Raw genomic sequence first — 18,819 nt, forward strand, 5'->3', positions numbered from 1 at the left:
AACCATACCAATGAAAGTTTATTAGGTAGTTTGATTATTAAATGACGGGAGGATTATTTGCAAATTATATATTGCCTTCTAAATCATTCAAAAAGAGCAGAAGTTGTTAGATAGATTGTCTGAGACTTTTTGTCAGAAATGTCACAATATCTATAGGATATCTAAACAGTAAGAAATGCAAAAGTGGTGTAGAAGGCCCTGATAGGACTCTTTAATTTTATTTAATCTTTATACTAATCGTTGTGTCCAATGAAATCATCCATTGGTGGTATTGTGGTTGGGTTGCCTAATTTTTAGTGGCAAAAATGCAACTTCCACGTCTATAATAAGAGATCCATCAAATACTTCTCAAAGTGGTTTGGTGATCTTGAGGAGCTTTTAATACTTTCTCAAGAGGAATGATGGCCTAATCGTCACCATCTAACTCTCAGGAGGTAATCAATACTTTAGAGCATTAATTCTTACCTAACTCCTATGCTCACTTCAACTTCTTAGGTGATGTATGGAGAGTTTAATACATTCTAAGCTCATACGTTTTAGATGATAATTATCTTACTCTTCTTAACTTTTAATTTAAGTTATTGTTATTGGTTTGAATAAAAGTTACTCTACTCGTGAACATCTTGTTGTTATTATCACTAACCCCCACAAAATTTTCTCTCCGAATATTTATACTTGTTTAATAAAAATAATATCACTTGAGTCATTTTACTATCTTTACTAATAATGTTTGCCGTTGCAGTTTAAGTATAATTTTACTAATATAATGTCTACTTTTACTTAAATGAGAATAACCAGCCCATGCAAGTTATTCTCATCAACATCTCTAACGCTTGTCATAATTAAGTTTTCATTCTTATTTTAATTTCCAATATATATTACCTGGAGGTCACGATTCCCTCGAGTCTTTGATCTTGTAATTTATTGTTTCTTTTTCCTCCTCTTTTTCTTTCTTTCATGCAACCGTCGTGAAAAAAGAAGGTTGATTAATCGCCATTTGTAACCCTCGTCACCTTCGCACTTTACTTTAATCGGACGTGGTATAAAATAACTTATACGCTAGATTTGGTCCTCGGTGCTTCGTGATTTCGCCCTCTTTCAATATTGTATCCCATTTTGTAGCTAATGATCCGATTATGCTAATGATGTATTCATTAGCTTTATATAATTGCAACTTACCGAGGGAGCCGGGCCGGCCTTTATTAATTGTTTTAAATCATCAATTACATTGTTTTATACAACTCCAGTTTGACTTACAGATCCAACTCTATAGTATATTTGAGTTCACTCAATAGTGGATTGAAACTGATCGCATCCACACCTTATATATATATATATATATATATAAGGTTCATGAGTTATAGTTATATAGAGAGCAAAATAATGTGGAGTTAGATCTACAACCAACAACAACAACAATAACAACCACATAACGCAAAACACCAAGCAATCCACATCAAAAAATAGTACAGAAATAGCCAGATATCAGTTATAACAAATCATTACACCAAAGGCAGAGAAAATACAAGAGACTTGCATCCTGAACAAAACTCTAGCAACAGTCCCTGTCTTCGGTAGTCATCCAGGATTACTATCCTCTTGAGTCAACCTCTTCACGTTTTTCACAACCACCTCTTCTCTTAAATTCCTCCCAGGTATTAAAAAAGAAAAACTCTCCTGATAAGATAGTGAATCCTGCAGTCAAAGAAGCAGGTGTTGCACATTTCGATTGCTCATCTAGACGCAGTAAAAGAAGCAGCCCTCCTGCTTTTCTTTCTTCTTCTCTTGTTGTCTTTTTGACCATGGCAAACCTAGGGATATGCCCTAGGGTTAAAGAGAAAAATGAGAGCATATATGGGACCAAAGGCAAGTGGGCCCTCGGCAGTTACGGTCATGTGGATGTATCTCATCTCTCAAACTGCGTAGTTGTAAGGATCGATGGAGGTGCAGTGCAAGTTTTAAATATGTTTATTTCAAGGACAAATAAATTAAATTCTAATGGCTTCTTCCGTAGCTTGATTGTAGCAAATTTAATTAGATTATATCCGCCAAAGAAATTGAGATAGGCTTGTCGACAGGGAAAAGGACCGTTGGAATTAACGGTGGCATTAGGCCAAACATGTCTACTTTTGTACTTGGACATGGACTTATGGTCCTGGAGCATCTCCTCCCCCCCCTTATGGAGCCAAGTTCAGTGAACTCGATTTATGCATACGAGAATTATGAGAACGACCTCATGTGTCATGTGCCATGTAGCTAGCGTGTTACTTTCAGCTTTAGCTTTGCATGCAGCCAAGTTGGAACACCAAGTATGTTCAAGCTAATGTTAATGAGTGCGGATTTAGTGTAGGTCGACTTTATCTAAATTCATCCTAAACCCTATCTCATAAGGATGGAGACTTATACTAGACAGGTCACACATATACATATATATTAGACAACTATGATCATGTCTGCTCTAAAACTAGTTCATCAGGCTTGCTAGATTTTGTTTCCATGACAATTCTCATTCCATGTGTTATTAAGCAAGGGCAATCGACTTAATTTAATTATAAACCATAATGACAAAATAAGAACTTCTAGAACTCTCTGGATAAGAATATTTCTGTAAGTTTTGGCTTTGATATTTGGACCTTTTGACCCAAAATATCTTTCACATCAAAATAGAGAAAATATGGATCTCACTGCTCCTCGGGCAGCTAGTCCAACTTATTCCGTCATCTTTCTCATAGGCGTAGAAAGTATTTGAGTCAAACAAAGCTTGTTAAAAATGTATTTAACTGCGGTACGACATAAATGAAATCAGAACATTACGCCAAACATGGCACACGTGTCGCCGTTATTTTCGTAATACAATTCATAAAATCATGGAGTCTTTAATTTTTAATAATGCTAGCTGTTATTTCACTTTCTAAATCCATGTGTATATATGTACTTTCTCCAATTGGGATCTTTAGATTGCCATTAGAGAGAGAGAGAGAGAGAGAGAGAGAGAGAGAGTTAAGTGGGCCTCGAATACATTCTACGGCCCACTTATTTTTCCATGAGTCGGAAGGCCCGCAACCTCTACGCCCAAAACTAAATGGGCTTGATTGTTTTAAAGTAAGCCTTTGCCTACAATCCAAGCTTATTTATCTTGACATAGATCTGGAGGTATTGAGTGATACTTGTAGGAAGAAACATACGTTTGAATAAAATAGTGCCCATTACATTTACATTCTTTGAATTACAGTCTATTTTTCACATTGACTGTTATTTACTTTTTGACACTAGTTTTTTTTTTAAAAATGAATAGTACAAAAGATCTAGCTGTAATTATTTCCAAAATAAAACTCAAGGACTAGAAAGAATGCTAGCTGCAGCAGTGAAGCCAAATGTTACCAATTATTACCTACTCCAGGAGTTCCTTCATTGCAGTACTGCTACTGAAGCAGGAGGCCCAACTGGCCGCCACTAAACTCGGTAGTCGGTAGCGCAGTGCAGGCTGCCAGCCATCAAGGTGGCCTCACACCTTACACTTGCCATTATAGAGTTAAACCAAACGAGCAAAAGAACAAAGCAAATACTACCACTCTCACCACTCACATGCATCTGTTTAGTCCTTTTAAAAGCAGAAGAAGAGCACAAGGGTACAGTCCTATGAAATAATTTAACCAATTACATAACAGCAAACATCAACAACCAACATATCCCCCTCATCTCCCGTTACACTCCTTTTCCCTCTTTCTTTCTCTTCTTCCCTTGTTGCAGAAACTCCTCTCTTCTTCCTGGTTTCAAGTAATGTACACCTCTTGACCCTCCTCAGTAATTCTTCATAGGGGGCTTTTGTTATTCCAAGCCCACAGATAAGTGCTCAACATCATCACATGTAGATATAAGCTAATAATAATAACAACCCTTTCAAAACCCCCTCTCTCCTATGCAACTTTGAAACGAAGGGCTTAAAAGGAAAAGAAGGAACTTAATAAAATCTTTAAACCCTTATGCAGAACCCTGAGCAAGGTTTTTTTTCCATTCATCCCCTTATTACCGGCTTACTCCACAGGTGCTTGCATTGTGACCACAATTGGGCTATTCACAGTGCGTGTTCCGTCGCTCCAAGTGATTGCCCCGCTCCTTAATCTGGTGCTCCCTGGCTCCATCTTCTCCGTCAGAGCCGGAGCCGCCACCCTTAATAGGAAACTCAGCTTCTGCCCTGCTCTGCGGAACACGAGCTTTTCTGGATCCACCGTCACCCTGCTCCCCTCCGGCGCCCTAATTGTTGCTCGATAGGTGGCGCCGCCGCTCCCGACGTTGGTCACTGTCCTAATGAAGTGTGTCGATCTCCTTGCCTTTGCTCCGTCGGCGATGAACACAGCGGTGAACGATGGGTAATTGAGATTGCCGGCGTGCCCGGCCCTTCGGGCTTCTCGGCAATCGGAGGGGTGCCTTGTGATTGTCCGGATGTTCTGCTGACTGTAATTGAGGTTGCAGAGGAAATTCACGTAGTCAGAAGGTGAGATGTCGTAGACCAAGCCAGGGTCCATAGCACGCTGCGGGTTGACGTGGCCGGCTCCGAAGTCGAACACATCGGCGGCCTCGGAAGTGGATTCGTCCACCATAGTGGCATTGCGGTTGTCCTTGACGTAGGCGGTGGTCGTGAGCGCCGACTTGATTGCTGCCGGGCTCCACTCTGGGTGCGCCGCTTTGAGGAGTGCGGCGAGGCCAGACACGTGCGGGCACGCCATGGACGTTCCTGACAGGATGTTGAACTCAGTGCGCCGTCCGTCGGCAGGGATCCCGGCGGGGCCAACGGCGTCCGGCCATGCGGCAAGGATGTTGAGCCCAGGGGCGATGACATCGGGCTTTAAGATCTCCGGCGACTGCGGATTTGGACCGCGGGCCGAGAATGCAGCTACTACTGGCGCTGGGCGGACGCCCAGTCGGGTCCCGCGGAAGAGGATAGTAGCCACGGCCGGGGATTTGGGCGTGGCGGCGGCGATATATTTCTAATCTTGTCTCCGACGGAGGCGCCCACGGCGGTGGCGGGAAGGACGTGGCAGTCGGCGACAAGGCCCTCGCCGTCGAAGACGCCGTTGGCGAGGATCATCCCAACGCCACCGGCGCGCCGGACGACGTCGCCCTTGGCGGCGCGGGGGTTGACTCCGCGGTCGCAGACCACGAGCTTGCTCCGGACGGCATCCGGATCGAGAGATCCGTCGAGACAGAGTGCACCGTAGACGAGAGGGTAAAGCCTTCCCGGAGCAAGCCCTGGGCCGCCGTAGACGCTAACCCCGGGGAGAACCCGGCCATCTCCGAGCTGTACGTCGGCGGGGAAGTCGCGATCCATGGATCCGGCGCCTACGGTGGCCACCCACGGCGCGACGTTGGTGACGGTGAGGCCGCCAGGACCGCCATTGCCAGCAGAGGCGGAGACGAAGATACCCGCCTCGGCAGCGGCGAATGCCCCGATGGCGATGGCGTCGAGGTAGTAAGGCACGACGACCCCGCCCACGCTGAGGGAGATGACATCGACCCCATCGGCAATGGCCGCGTCGAAGGCGGCGAGAATATCAGAGTCGAAGCAACCACCTATCCAGCACACCTTGTACGCCGCGAGGCGGGCCTTGGGTGCCATCCCGGCGGCGACGCCTCTAGCGTAGCCAAGTGTAGAGGCAGGGAAGACGTATCGCCCCGCGGCGATGGATGCCGTGTGGGTCCCATGCCCGTCATTGTCGCGCGGCGACCTGAGTTCGGCGGACTCGTTCATGCGCCCCGAGGTGGCCTCGTACCCGCCGCAGAAGAAGCGCGCGCCGATGAGCTTGCGGTTGCAAGAGGAAGGGGGGAATCCTGGGCCGGAGACGCAGGCGCCCTTCCATTTGGGAGGGACGAGGGCGAGGCCGCGGTCGGAGAAGCTGCGGTGGGAGGGGGAGACGCCGGTGTCGATGACAGCCACGACGAGGTCGGAGCCGAAGTCGGAGTCGGCGAGGAGGGCGGAGGGAGGAGAAGGGAGCAGACCGAGGAAGAGAGGGGAGCGGGTAGTGGTGGGTCGGCGGATGAGCTCCGGGAGTACGGCCACTACACCGGGTAGGGAGGAGAGAGAGGCGGCGGCGGAGGGGGAAAGACGGGCGGAGAAACCGTGGAAGACGGAGGAGTAAGTGTGGATCAATGGGCCGCCAGGAGGCCACGTGGCGCCGCCACCGTAGGCGGCTAGGACGGAGGTCTCGTACCAGTGGGCATGGGTGGGGAAGACGGAAGGCTTGGCGTCGCGGTCCATGCGGACGATGTAGGTGCGCTCCGCGCCACCATCGCCGTTGGTTTCGGTACCATTGACGAAGATGGAAGAAAGAGGGAAGAGGAGGAGGAGGAGGAGGAGGAAGAGATAAACGAAATGGAGGTTTATTTCCATGGTGGAAGGAGAGGGAGAGGAGGATAGATAGGGGGGGAGTGTGAGTGAGAAAGAAGTACTCACCACACTACTAAGTAGCAGCGGAGTAGCTCTGTTATAAGTGTACAGGTGGAAGGCGGAGATGAGTTTGTGCTTTCGTTTAATTATATTTCTTTAATACCATTAGAGCCTTGGAGGATGCGTGGATTGCAGAGAATCTCTGGAATTTTTTATCGAAAAAAATAAACCAAAAAGAAAGGTAAAGCTGTCGTATGTATATATCCCAGAAATATATGTACATATTATACGAAAAGAAAAGGAAAAAGAAATCATTCTCAAACCTTCCTGTCAATGCAAAGAGAAAAGAATAGTTAGGCGGATCCTGCAGCTAAGCTAAGCCTGATTTGATAGCTCACAAAAAATGGTAATTTATCGTACAAACTATCATCTCGAAGTAGAAGGAAAAAGAATAGGTCCCAAATAACGATGTCGGCAACTCTTGGTACAGTGTTGAGTACTACGAGATGCAGGACAGCAAGATGAGGCCATGCCATGGAACAGCCGCGAATAACCCCATCTCGCTTGTTTGTTTCTTAACGATGGTTATAAAATGATGGACCCCACGGGGTAACTTGATGTGTTTTCCTGTTCATATATCTACCACTACTCTTTCTTTTAAACAGGATTATGAACTTGTAGATTGAACTAGCCAAACTCTCATACTAAAAATTTATAATTTTTATTATACGTAGATAAAACTCAACCAGCAGACTAGACTAGGGGTCGTCCAATAACACCTACTACTACTAATTAAAGACAAAAGAGGTCATCAAATAGACCCTCTGCAACCGAAGCTGCAGGAATTTCCTGCATGCAGGTACTTTGTAGCCTGTGACAGGCTGAAAGAAAATTTCCTGCACTCAAGGGCTCCGTCGCTTTGTCTTTGATATTGCACCCCACTGGAGCATAGTGCTGATACAAAAAGATCCCCGGCATACTCGAGATTTTAATTCCATGTAAAAGACTATCACAGGGACCACCTTAGATGTACTAGAGCCTAACGCACGTTCAGAAATCAGAACCATGTATGCTAGTTCACCTATTAGCACAATCAAATGCATCCGGCTGTAAGATAGAGACACTTTTGCCACCCTCCCTTTTACCAGTTAGATAAAAGGGTGCTTTAATAGGACAGCGGAAAGGAGACAAATACCAAGTTGTGGACAAAGATGCAATTGCCAAAGGGCAAAGGGCGCAGTAGATGAGTAAAAAAAAGGAAAGGTAAAGCAAAGCCACAGGCATGGCCCAGCGCATTGCTGGGATGGGAAGAATATATAGTGTAGTGAGGGTAGGTGCAGGTCACATACTCACATGCAATTATTAGAACTCTCCTTCGTAAGTAGGGGTGGTTCTAGTTGTTGGAAAGCATTCATGGTAGAGACCCCACTTGGGTTTCACACTTTACCAAGTATTTCTGGGCTTCCTATTTACTGTTGAAAACGATAAAGAAATTCTTTTAACATCTTAGTACAAGGTTTCTGAATTCTGATAGGTGATGCATAAAAGAATAGGTGGATGGTTTATGGTAGAAGGGTAAATCTACAAATTAGACTACTTGCCAGTTACCAGATGAGGTGAGATAGGAGGAGAGGTAGTTTGTTCTGCCTTGTGATTCGTGCTGTATAACCGCCTACTGCTTCTTGTCCAACATCCTGTTTGATCCTGCCCCTGTATATAAATTTCTCAGGCAAGCAAACAAATGGTAGATATTTACTTGTACATGAAGAAGACAAACAGTGTAATACAGAAAGCCCACTCACACGTATGAAGCATCCGATGCGCAGGAGACATGAAATAGTTGTTAGAAAATGAATTAGTATCTAACGCAAGAAATATCATGAAAGAAAAGAGCTTCTTTTCTTGTGTGTACTTTGGGGAAAAGCAGGGTCAAAGATATCAAAGTGATGACCGAAACTGTCCAGATAGACCCACATGTCACACTTTTGGAGAACTATGCTACTCCTAAACCAAATTAACAATGAGGTCTGTCCAATAAATCCTATACCCCACTTCATTCAATCTATACAAAGGAGCCTGTTAAGGCGTGCTCACATTCAAAACCCTGCCAATAATGATACTCACTTTCTATTTTTCACATATTTAAGCTATTCCACATGCTGACACTTCAGCAAGCTCACATTTGGAATGAGACATCAAGGATAGGTTATCTTTGGGTAGCATAAACTATAACATTTGTTTTCTCTGAATGCGACTTGTGAACCTTTCTTTCCAAAGGACCACGTTATTCTAGATATATATGGCTTGTCTTCATGCTTGTAAGGAAGAGAGCCACCATTATAGTCCAACTCAATCATCTTGTGATTCTGCAAGTTAGATATAAAAACGACACGGTCATTCTTCTTGTCACAATATATGACTGTCACTTTAATATTAACAGCCTTCATATATGCTTCTACTCGGGTCAAAAACCTTCTAGATGCGTTGAAGAAGAATATGATACTCAGCGATGATGGATTAACTAACCAGATGGCAGCTTCCCGATTGAGAGATGATGCACAAGAAGAAGGGAAAAAGCAATATTTGATTATGGATATTGAGAGGGGAACAAGGAAGGACCAATCTATTCAATTATCTAACAGAACAAATTCTGCATACATGAAGTTCATCAAACTGATCAAGAATCCTCTCAACGATCATGTACTGATAGAAAGAATGCACCTTGGCCCACATTAATTCCATATTGTGTCTTCAGGACATTGTGCAACTTTCATCAGGTTTTACCACTATTGTCTGGTGAGCTACCGACTGTTTCATATTAAATCAAGCATGGGGATGACAAAGCAAATATTAAACTTAACAGTATTAGAGACTCCTAATCGATCTCCAACAAAATAACAGATAAAAATTTCCCCCCTTCCTCCGACCACAAATTTCTAGGGTGAAAAAGCTTAACACGCATTGCAAAAGAAGAAGCCCGTCATAAACAGAAAATGTTTATAGTAATAAAAATACTTCTATAATAGTAGCAAACTGATTAATAAAAAATGTTAGCCCTTGCAACCTGATAGCCTGTTCATACAAGCTGATCAAGAAATCTAGGCAAATGTAAGTTACACTCTCAGAATGCATAAAGCTTTCACAGAAGAATAGCAATATTATGATAATGCAGAGTATAATCGGATCATAAGAAATCACAATTCTGACTTGCTTTAAGATTCATAACTGAATTTTGAATAGGATAACAATGAAAGCAGTTGGCATGTTTTCCCCGCTGCTACTAGGTTCACCATATCTACTAATCCCAAACCAGTTAAAAGTAAGCTGGTGTAATCAGAAGGAAGGGAAAGCTTTTCTCATCAGAATTCTCAACCAGACGGGCTCCCAACATGGAGCAGGTTATTAAGATGTATCTAGAGATATGACAAATGTAGGAAGGAATACACATTGGTTCTCCTTATAGGCATTCAATAACAGTTTCAAGCTGAGGAGTATTACAGATGGTAACTAGAAGCTAGGTTTGCAAAACCACAATTGTTTGGTATCACCTGAAGAAGAATAGAAGTCCTATATCAGCATGATTATTGAAGGCTACAGAGAAAAAGATAACAAAAGAATTTGCCTTGCAGTCCTACCTTTCAGCACTTGCTTCAAGATTAAAAGATATGAAGTTTCAGATTCATGAAGGGTTATGCCATTTACTAAATACTTCAGATGAACTTTTATAATCGGGAATTCCAATGAGATCTCAAGAGATGGCTAGCATGTAGACAAGTCTTGAATAATTTCTCATGACATGGCTGCTATATATATATATTTTTTTTCCATAAGGCATTTCTTACAATCCAGTCACAACTATCTGCCTCTACGTTCATCCTACTCTGTTTCAGTGAGACAAATTCATTTTGGTTTACTGTTAAGAAAAGTTATGGTCATAATCAAGTTCCAACATATTATTCATTTTGACTTGAGTTTCACTCTGCCAAACCAATAAATTGAGGACTTCGAAGTGATTCCAATGAGCAGTTTGAACAATTACAAACTGTTTAACCAACTTATCAAAGATTAGGAACTTACAAGCTAAGGCCCATTTTCATCATGTCCGACAATCAGAAGAGGCGACCAAAAATGCCGCAGCCATAGAACAAACCAGTTATATCATATAAGAAGGTTATCATCTTACTATCTAGTTACAGAATATGACTGCAAAAGAAAATTTTCACTGAAGCAATCGAACTGCATTAAATGTGCTTCTGTAACTCAAGATTAGTGCTTCAATTTTTCTCGATCACTATAAAGGAGAAAATCTAATCCAAAAGCTTAAGCTATTATAATGTGGCTTCGTAATATATAGATCAAACATTAACACCCTTTCATGCACCGTCCCTCTAAAAAGGGAGTTTTAAATACAGATGACGGAACTACCAGTCTTAAACAATAAACTCTAATTTCTAGGATAAACACCCATGAGAACGAAAACTTATAGTAAATGGAAAAAAATAATGAAAAATACTAGCCAAAGAATAAGCACTGTCTGCATCCCTATCGAGTTCAACCACTAAAAGAATCCGAAAGGAAATCAAACCAGAATCATGAAAAGATGGGCCTTTCTTCAGTCATTTTAACAAAATTCGAGATCCACCTTTATCATTCTTACATCAGGAGAGGAAGCTGTTGTGAGACACGAGATGCAATCCGTCCTTCCAAAACCCTAGGGGCACGCACGACGAGACCACGAGAGAGAGAGTGAGTGAGAAGACCGGTCAGTACGAAGTATCGGAGACGTTACTAGTTGCAAAATGGAAGTAATACATGGGCTGGATTGATGGCATCTAAGGCCCAACCAATAGTTGATGGGCTGGAGTCCACTTTTAAATAAGACATTTAATTTAATTTATAATCAACTCTCCCTCCGCAATTAGGACCAAAGTACCTAACACTTCACGGTGGAGCAAAAATATTAGTCCACTTTTGAGTCAGTTCAAGAATCAAGCTATAAATCTAAAGATTTTGCACAAAATAATTCTAGTAGAGTTGTTCGGTATCTTCTCGATGACTAAAGAGATTATAAAATTAATTTTAATTCTAAATAATTTTTGTAAAGAATATTATTTGGTGATCGGTGGCGGCTTAAGCTCAATAACTTAGCTCGGTTATGACTTAGCGGTGTGAATGGCTTAGAAGAACAATTCTCATAAAAAAAAACTCAACGATTTTGCTTGAGAATCTAAAATCTCTTCCGTGTGCAGTGGGTTGTCGATCCATTACAAATTACAATTCATTTTGATGACTTAGAATGTATTGCATGTACATAATGTCTTAGGTTATTTATGAATGTCTTGGTGAGGTAAATGTTTGCAGCATTAGCTGTTCCCCACGTACTATGTAGTTAAGGTAATGAATGACGGGTTTAAGTGTCTTATTTGTTGGGTATTAATGCAACAATGTACTAGCTTTGGCTCCACTCGATCCTCTATCAATTGGCATCAACGTCAACCTTTGTTCTTAAAATTAAGAATCACTGCACTAAATATAAAAGGCTTTCAAAAGCTAAGATGCCAAGATATCAACTCACGTGGAGCCCACTAAGTAAATATAGGCGCTAGGTTCGGCCCCACCTTTAACAGCCTCTTTGCTATTGGATACGCCTTTTTTTTTAAATTTTATTTTATTTTCTTTCCTATCGTAATTGCGCATCCTAAGTTTAAAACGGTAATCCTGGAATTTCTCCGGCTAATCCGGCCTTAATCAAACTGCCACCAAAGTGAATTTACCATATCACACTCAAGAGTCCTGGTGCTCCGTCTAATTATGCTTAAAATTTGAATATTACGATTAGGACTATATCAACGCCGAGATCACGGAGGCCGCACACGCGTCATCTATGCTTGGAATGACTAAAATGCCCACTGTCAACTGCACAATTTGGGGATATGTTGGTAATTTCGATCGGCTTTGAAAATGTCGATATCTTTCGTAAAGCCGTGTTGAAACGGTTGCTACGGAGAGCCCACCATGCGCGCCAATTAAATACTACCACGTTTATGGAATAAAATCTTTTTCGGGAAAATAGACTACAAGTGGTTTCACCTGGTCAGTTACGTGTGAGACTATACAAGCAAGTAATCTATCTATAAGCTTCACCAACCGCGGTGCAATTACCACATTTGTCAGTTACGGTAAGCTTACAGAACCTTCTTGTCTTCAAGCTAAGAGCCTAAGACTATATTGTCTTTAATTTGCTTGTGGTCAATAATAAGGTCCTGAATATTTACTGTAACTTAGACTTGAGCAGTTGCAAATTGATAAATTTTCCTCAGTCTATTCTTCAGATATCCACTAGAGGAAGACTCAATATGCATATGGAGTATAAGTATTACATCTTATTGCAAGACTAATTAGTTATTCACATCCACGTTTAGCTACAATGTTACAACTAAAACTTTCTGCAAAGAGACATTATTCTTACCGTTGATGACCTCACAATCAAAAGTGGCTGCAACTTGGGTTACTGGTAATCGAAGGAATGCTGAGATGATTCGCTTATACAACCTTCTAAAATGAAGAAGAATCACACTATACCTTAATCTCGTGTCCGCGTTCACACTTGAAAGGAGCGACACATCAGTCTCCGCTTCTCCGGCATAGGAAGCTAAAACTGCTCTTTTTCTTCCCCATTTGCTTTCGCGATCTCGTCTTTTGCGTTGGAGCTTACTCTCTTGGCTCTGTCGGTGGGTTCTTAGCACCAAATTAGGGTTAGGGCTCGTGAAGTCTTTCGCGAGACTGCTTTGGCTGGTGAAATAGTAGCAAATTCTTGTGTGTTCTGGTATTATTTGTAGACTTATCTTCTGTTATTCTTCTGCCTCTTTCTTTGCGGTTCAATTCTTGCGTCCCTTTCATGGAATTTTCCGTGGCTTTTTCTCTAATTCAGCTGTTTGTTTGTTTGTTTGTAAGTTTCTGTTGTTTTAACTCATATGGTTTGGTTCAAGTTCTGATCTTGGAGTCTGTTCTCGTTGATTTCATCGCGTCCTGGATTGAGAAGAGAGGGTCTAATAGTTTTCAATTTCTTTTCGATTATTCTCACTTTCTTCTGAGCGGTCCGGGTTTGATTGCAGTGTGTCAGTATGCCACTTTCTTGTATATGATCTTGGGGAGCAATACTGATTTGTTTATTATGATTAGATTGTCGATGTTACTCGACAGTTTGTATATTGGACCTAAAACTAGTACTTCATACTATAAGTGTTTATAATAAGATCGTGCGAGTTAGTATACTTCTAGATTGGTTAGGTTTTAAGGGGTTGTGGATATTGTAGAAACAAGCAAGAAAAATCATGTTTTTAATGTCTATTTATTGAACAATATGTTTTTCAAATCCTGAAACTTTATTTAAATAACATATGTGAGCCTCTGAATCATAGGGTCAGCAACTGGACCAACCTGTGATAGAATGAATGTTCTTTGTGTTGGCTATAACTTACAGCATGAGTGCAAAGAACAAAATCTGGAGTCTAATGCAGATCTTGTTGAGGCAATGAGGAAGAAGGTGAAGGAATTTCAAAATTGCTAAAGTGAATTGCACTTGTTGCCATGCTGCTGGCCATAGGAAGGGAAAGAAAATTGGAAGGCAGGTCAGTGGTGGAGAGGAGTTTGACGGTAGGTGATAGAGGAGAACAGAGTGAAATTAGGAAAGAAGTGGGCATGCTCAAGTGCTGCCACCTACATGTCTAAGAGCTAGAGATCTTCCATTCCACTTCTCATTCAAATTACTCCTCTTAACTGATCATCAAGCATTTTGGTATGCTCATTTGCATGTAAGAATCCGGTGGAAACTTCGGAATATAGAAATATGACAAAATATCTATATATGATACTCGACTGCTAAACTAGTTGCAGACATTCTCTAGCAGGCTAGTGAGATGAATCTTGCTTTACTGAATCTTTGTTAAAGTTTAGGTCTATCTAGTGTTTTTGGGTTTATAGAGGAGATCACATATGCCAGCTGCTTTTGTCCATTCCAGAATGTTGTTTGCATTCTCTATCATATAATGTTGCAAGTTCCAGAGGCTAGTTTAAGGTAGTAGAAAAAACTCCTTCCTGCTAGGACTGGTAGTAGAGGCAAATTTTATCACTTCACTGATCCTAATTGAGTTTTATCATCACTTGTGGGTTATATAAGGAGCATTAAAGAAAATTTAGGTTCTTGTATAGTTGCTTATGGCCAAATACATGTTTTAATCCAGTCATGGTGTATGCTGCTAGTATGCATTGGTTGCTTGGAAAATGGATCATACAATAATTCTCATATTCTAAGCTAATCATGTTTTTTCTCCTTTGATGATTAAGTTAGCATCTTATAGAGTAGTACTTTTAATTATGCAGCATTAAATAGCTAACACTTATTCCTTGTCATGCTAGATAGGGGTCAAGAAATTGGGTTCAGAAGACATCTACACTTGAGCTCAGTTTACCAAAGCCAAGGGTTCTCAATTTACTGAGCACTGGACAGTTCAGATTTTGTTAGGACATACCATATATCATCTGTTGACTGTTCTGTTTCATATGAAACTTGATCATAGAATTGTTGACATAGTATCAGTTGTGGGGAATATGACCTTAGTTACCTAAAGATTTCATTTCATCAAATTGCCAGCATAAGTTTTCTCAACTTCTCACAACATATCAGCGAAGTAACATCACCAAGAAATTTGAATGGATGATTTTATTGATACCTTCCTTCCAACACCAACATGGCCTGCTAATGCACCTAACACATTATCTTTGGCTGGGAATGCTGCGTCTGGAAGTGATAATTTGCTTGCTAATTCAGTTGAAGCATGTGAGAGGGATGGAAGGAACCGTCCCAGATACATGCAATCTACAAATCACATTGTAGGGAATGCATCTATTGACCATTTGAAATTTCACGAGCACAATGATACATCATCAATATTCATCAACGAAAATTTGGAGTATGGCATTGACAAGGGCCTACGTCCTGGCTGTACCATATCTCAGCATAAGCTACATAAACAACTGTTGCAACCACAACTGCAAGATATTGGGACTTCTGAAAGTTGTTACGCATTACCAGGGGTGATAGAATGTGACTCAGCGTCTGGATCATTTAGCTCAGAATTCAGTTCATCATGTCCTATTGCATTGCCTCATAGTGCACTTGCAGTTTCTAATTTTATTGAGAGCAATGGCAGCCAATTATCTGTTTTTCCACATGCTGATACAAACTCTATTTCATCAGCTTCAGCTATTTGGCCTTCATCATATCCAACCGGTCCAGCAATGGGACAAAGAAAATCACAAACTTTTGGGTTTCAAGGGGTAGAAAGTGATGATGTTTTGAGGAAAACATGCACTGAAAATAGTAAATTCTCAGAGATTGACTATTTGGCTTCGCCATCTCTAGATGTGAGTACTTAAACTGGGATTTTATACTCTGTTCTAATGAGGTCATCTGAGTCCCAATATTTGGTCCAAATGATATTGCAGAATCACAAGTTCCACAACAACCATGTGCCTTCTTTAACTGCTGGACAACTGATAAAAGTGATGAAGCAAACTAGTCAACTAGTTCCACATTTATTAACATTTATTTATTTTTTATGGAAATATTATGGCATTTAGAATTTATTAGTTTATTTTTGTGTGATGTTGCAGGAACCAAATGGCCTTCACAACATTTATCTGTCTTCTTTTGCTTCTGGGCCACAAATGACATTTACGAAACCAAATGGAGTACAGACCCCTCAGCAGGTTTTCTCTATTAAATGTTGGTTTAATATGTTTGATCATAGTTTCACTTTTTCGCATGATGAGAGGGATATTTTATTTTCCCCGGTTTTGTTGTCACAGTCTATTGACGGAAATCCTAGCAAGCATCGCATGGATAATTCATTTGGTACTCAGTCGCAATTAGGTCCAATGAACGGAAATGGTTGTAATGGAGCTATCAAGCCTCGTGTCAGAGCACGCCGTGGTCAGGCTACCGATCCTCATAGTATTGCAGAGCGGGTGAGTTCATGATTTTGGATCATGTGTTATAATAATAAGCTCATCAGATTGGAGTTGTTTTTGGTTGTAGAGGTTTTTTTTTTCTTTTTCAGAAAACTTCCATATGCTGTTATAAGAAGTGTCTCATACTTGACAGTTACTTGTTCATGCAGCTTCGAAGAGAAAAAATTGCAGAAAGAATGAAGAATCTCCAGGAACTTGTCCCAAACTCCAACAAGGTACTAACTTTTTGTCTCTGCGGATCATGTCTCCATTGGTTGTTTGCAATCCTACATTTCTCTGTTGTTAGTTCAGTAATGCGATGGGGACCATGAGCAGTCAATTCCGAAGACTGGTCATCCTGCATGATGCTTACAAAAAATTTGTAGGATTTAGTGCGAATTGAGCAAATGATGTAGGAACACAAATTTTCATCTGTTGTACTATGTTTTATCTGTGAGGTCATGTTATTGAGGCCTGATCTCCATAGTAGATGTAATAAGATATTAATGACCAAATTGTAGCTTAGACTAGGTTATATAGGTCGCAAATACCTGTAAATCAGATGACCTCAGATAGGATTGAGGGTCAATCCATAGCTAACTTGATAAATGCATATCTCATCTGACCAGATGCTAGCCTAACATATCCAAAAATGCCAATCCAAACTCAAACTCATTGTATACCTATGATGGTCCCATAGCAAACCAACCGAACCAAACTAGCAACAGTTACAGCTTACGACTAATGTTAAAACTTGTTGGGAAGGTGGATCTCGTCTGTGATAGGATCGTTTTGGGTTTTCAGCTATAATAAAATGAGACTCAGTAACCTAATATTGCAACATTATTTCGTGTTTCTTTCAATAACTATGGTTTTTCTTGTTCTCTATCTATCAATGATTCATGCTGAATCTTCAATCTTCAACTATTGAGCAGGCAGATAAAGCATCAATGCTTGATGAAATTATTGACTATGTGAAATTCCTTCAGCTACAAGTCAAGGTTTGAATGAGGACATTGTATCTGGATCATCAGAAGATTCTACTCAAGTACTGACACTTAATGTTATATCTTAAATGAAGGTCTTAAGCATGAGCCGATTGGGTGCAGCTGGAGCAGTTGTTCCCCTTCTAACAGATTCGCAGTCTGAGGTGTCATCTCAATTTATTCCCAATTTCTACAGTTGAGATCTTTCTTCTTTCGTTTTTGGAAATGATCATTTGATTCATTTTGTGACAATTTAATACTTTGGATTGTCTCGGTCATATTAGCAAGCTATCTCTTGTGAAAATTTTCTGTTATAAGATGGGCTGAGCAGCTTGAGCTGTTCAAATCTCCAAAGAACAGTTGTTCTGTCGAGTGGCTTCTGAGACAGTGATATGGATAGCCAAGGGTGGCATGTACTTTTGTATGGTATTGGTTGTGTTGGTCACTATTAAATGCAGAACATGCACAAAATGAACATAGTTATTTACTACTACTACCCTGATCATCTTAAATATGAAAGGCAGATCCATTTGAGGACGACAATAAGCTCCCATTTTTGTCATCTGTTGTCTTTCTCAGGGATCCCCAGGAAGCATGAATGTATACATAATCAGTGAGAAAATATAACTAAAATTGGAGAATTGATTCTCAATGCACTAGATTGCAATTTGGTCTAATCCTTTTGAGCAGTTGCCGTGGTTCTCCTTTTTACTAATATGAGCTCTTCATAACATTTGTTCTTTCCTTCAGATTGATGTGGTGTTTTTCTGTTATCTATGTATGCAGGGTTCTGGCAGTCTGCTTCTATCATCTTCATCAGTTGGACAAGGGCTACATCCATCTGAGTCTCAGGATAGCTTGGCCTTTGAGCAAGAAGTTGTGAAGCTGATGGAATCCAACGTCACCACTGCGATGCAGTACCTTCAGAATAAAGGTCTCTGCCTCATGCCAGTTGCTCTTGCTGCTGCAATATCCAATCAGAAAGGCTCCTCTTCCTCGGCTATCCCCCCTGAAGGAAGCAAACCAGGCTTGGACCATGACGCAATCTCTAACTGCAGCTGGGCTCGCATTGAGTCTAGTGCTGCAGAAGATGGAGCCAGTGGCTGCAGTGGAGCTGTCGTTGGAAAAGAAAGCTCTGAAATCTATTAACAAAACCTAACTGAAACCAAAAGCATTGAAAAGCCAACTGACTTGCTCTCTTTCCTCTTAATATAGTAGACTGTTTGCTTTTAAGAAACTTTGTTTTTGTAGGCAGTCTGTTTTAATTTCACTTAGGATGCTGATATTGAGCCTTCTACATGTAGATACTAATAATTGGCTGAAGCTTGTGCTGATAGACGTGTACTGAGGCATGCTATGTATCTAAGTGTATTTATAATGGTATTGTTCAATTATTTTGTTTGTCCAACTTGTTTCGAGTTGATATGAGTGTGCAAT

General features: G+C 41.1%; 2 protein-coding genes across 6 annotated transcripts; one reads left to right on the forward strand and one right to left on the reverse strand.

Moving 5' to 3' along the window:
• Positions 1-3,640: 3,640 nt before the first annotated feature.
• On the reverse strand, positions 3,641-11,153 carry LOC140786119 (subtilisin-like protease SBT1.5). Its single transcript, XM_073134339.1, is given in 3 exon segments — positions 3,641-4,987; positions 4,990-8,095; positions 11,043-11,153. Coding segments are annotated over 2 exon segments (2,352 nt in total). The 5' UTR covers positions 6,389-8,095; positions 11,043-11,153; the 3' UTR covers positions 3,641-4,034.
• Positions 11,154-12,789: 1,636 nt separating this feature from the next.
• LOC140784635 (uncharacterized) lies at positions 12,790-18,790 on the forward strand. Of its 5 annotated transcripts, none has more exons than XM_073132143.1 (9): positions 12,992-13,116; positions 14,804-15,811; positions 15,893-15,949; positions 16,061-16,156; positions 16,256-16,414; positions 16,567-16,632; positions 17,332-17,397; positions 17,478-17,546; positions 18,169-18,790. In XM_073132143.1, exons 2-9 carry the CDS (start codon positions 15,098-15,100, stop codon positions 18,529-18,531), a joined length of 1,590 nt encoding a protein of 529 aa, XP_072988244.1. In that variant the 5' UTR covers positions 12,992-13,116; positions 14,804-15,097; the 3' UTR covers positions 18,532-18,790. The 5 variants fall into 5 exon arrangements, with proteins under 5 accessions (XP_072988262.1, XP_072988244.1, XP_072988272.1 ...); XM_073132171.1 differs by having other exon boundaries at positions 12,995-13,211; positions 17,478-17,577; XM_073132135.1 differs by having other exon boundaries at positions 12,995-13,211.
• Positions 18,791-18,819: the final 29 nt, after the last annotated feature.

This window comes from Typha latifolia, chromosome 1, assembly GCF_019914945.1.
Source record: "Typha latifolia isolate L0001 chromosome 1, TyphaL0001v2, whole genome shotgun sequence".
Classification (NCBI taxonomy): Eukaryota; Viridiplantae; Streptophyta; class Magnoliopsida; order Poales; family Typhaceae; genus Typha; species Typha latifolia.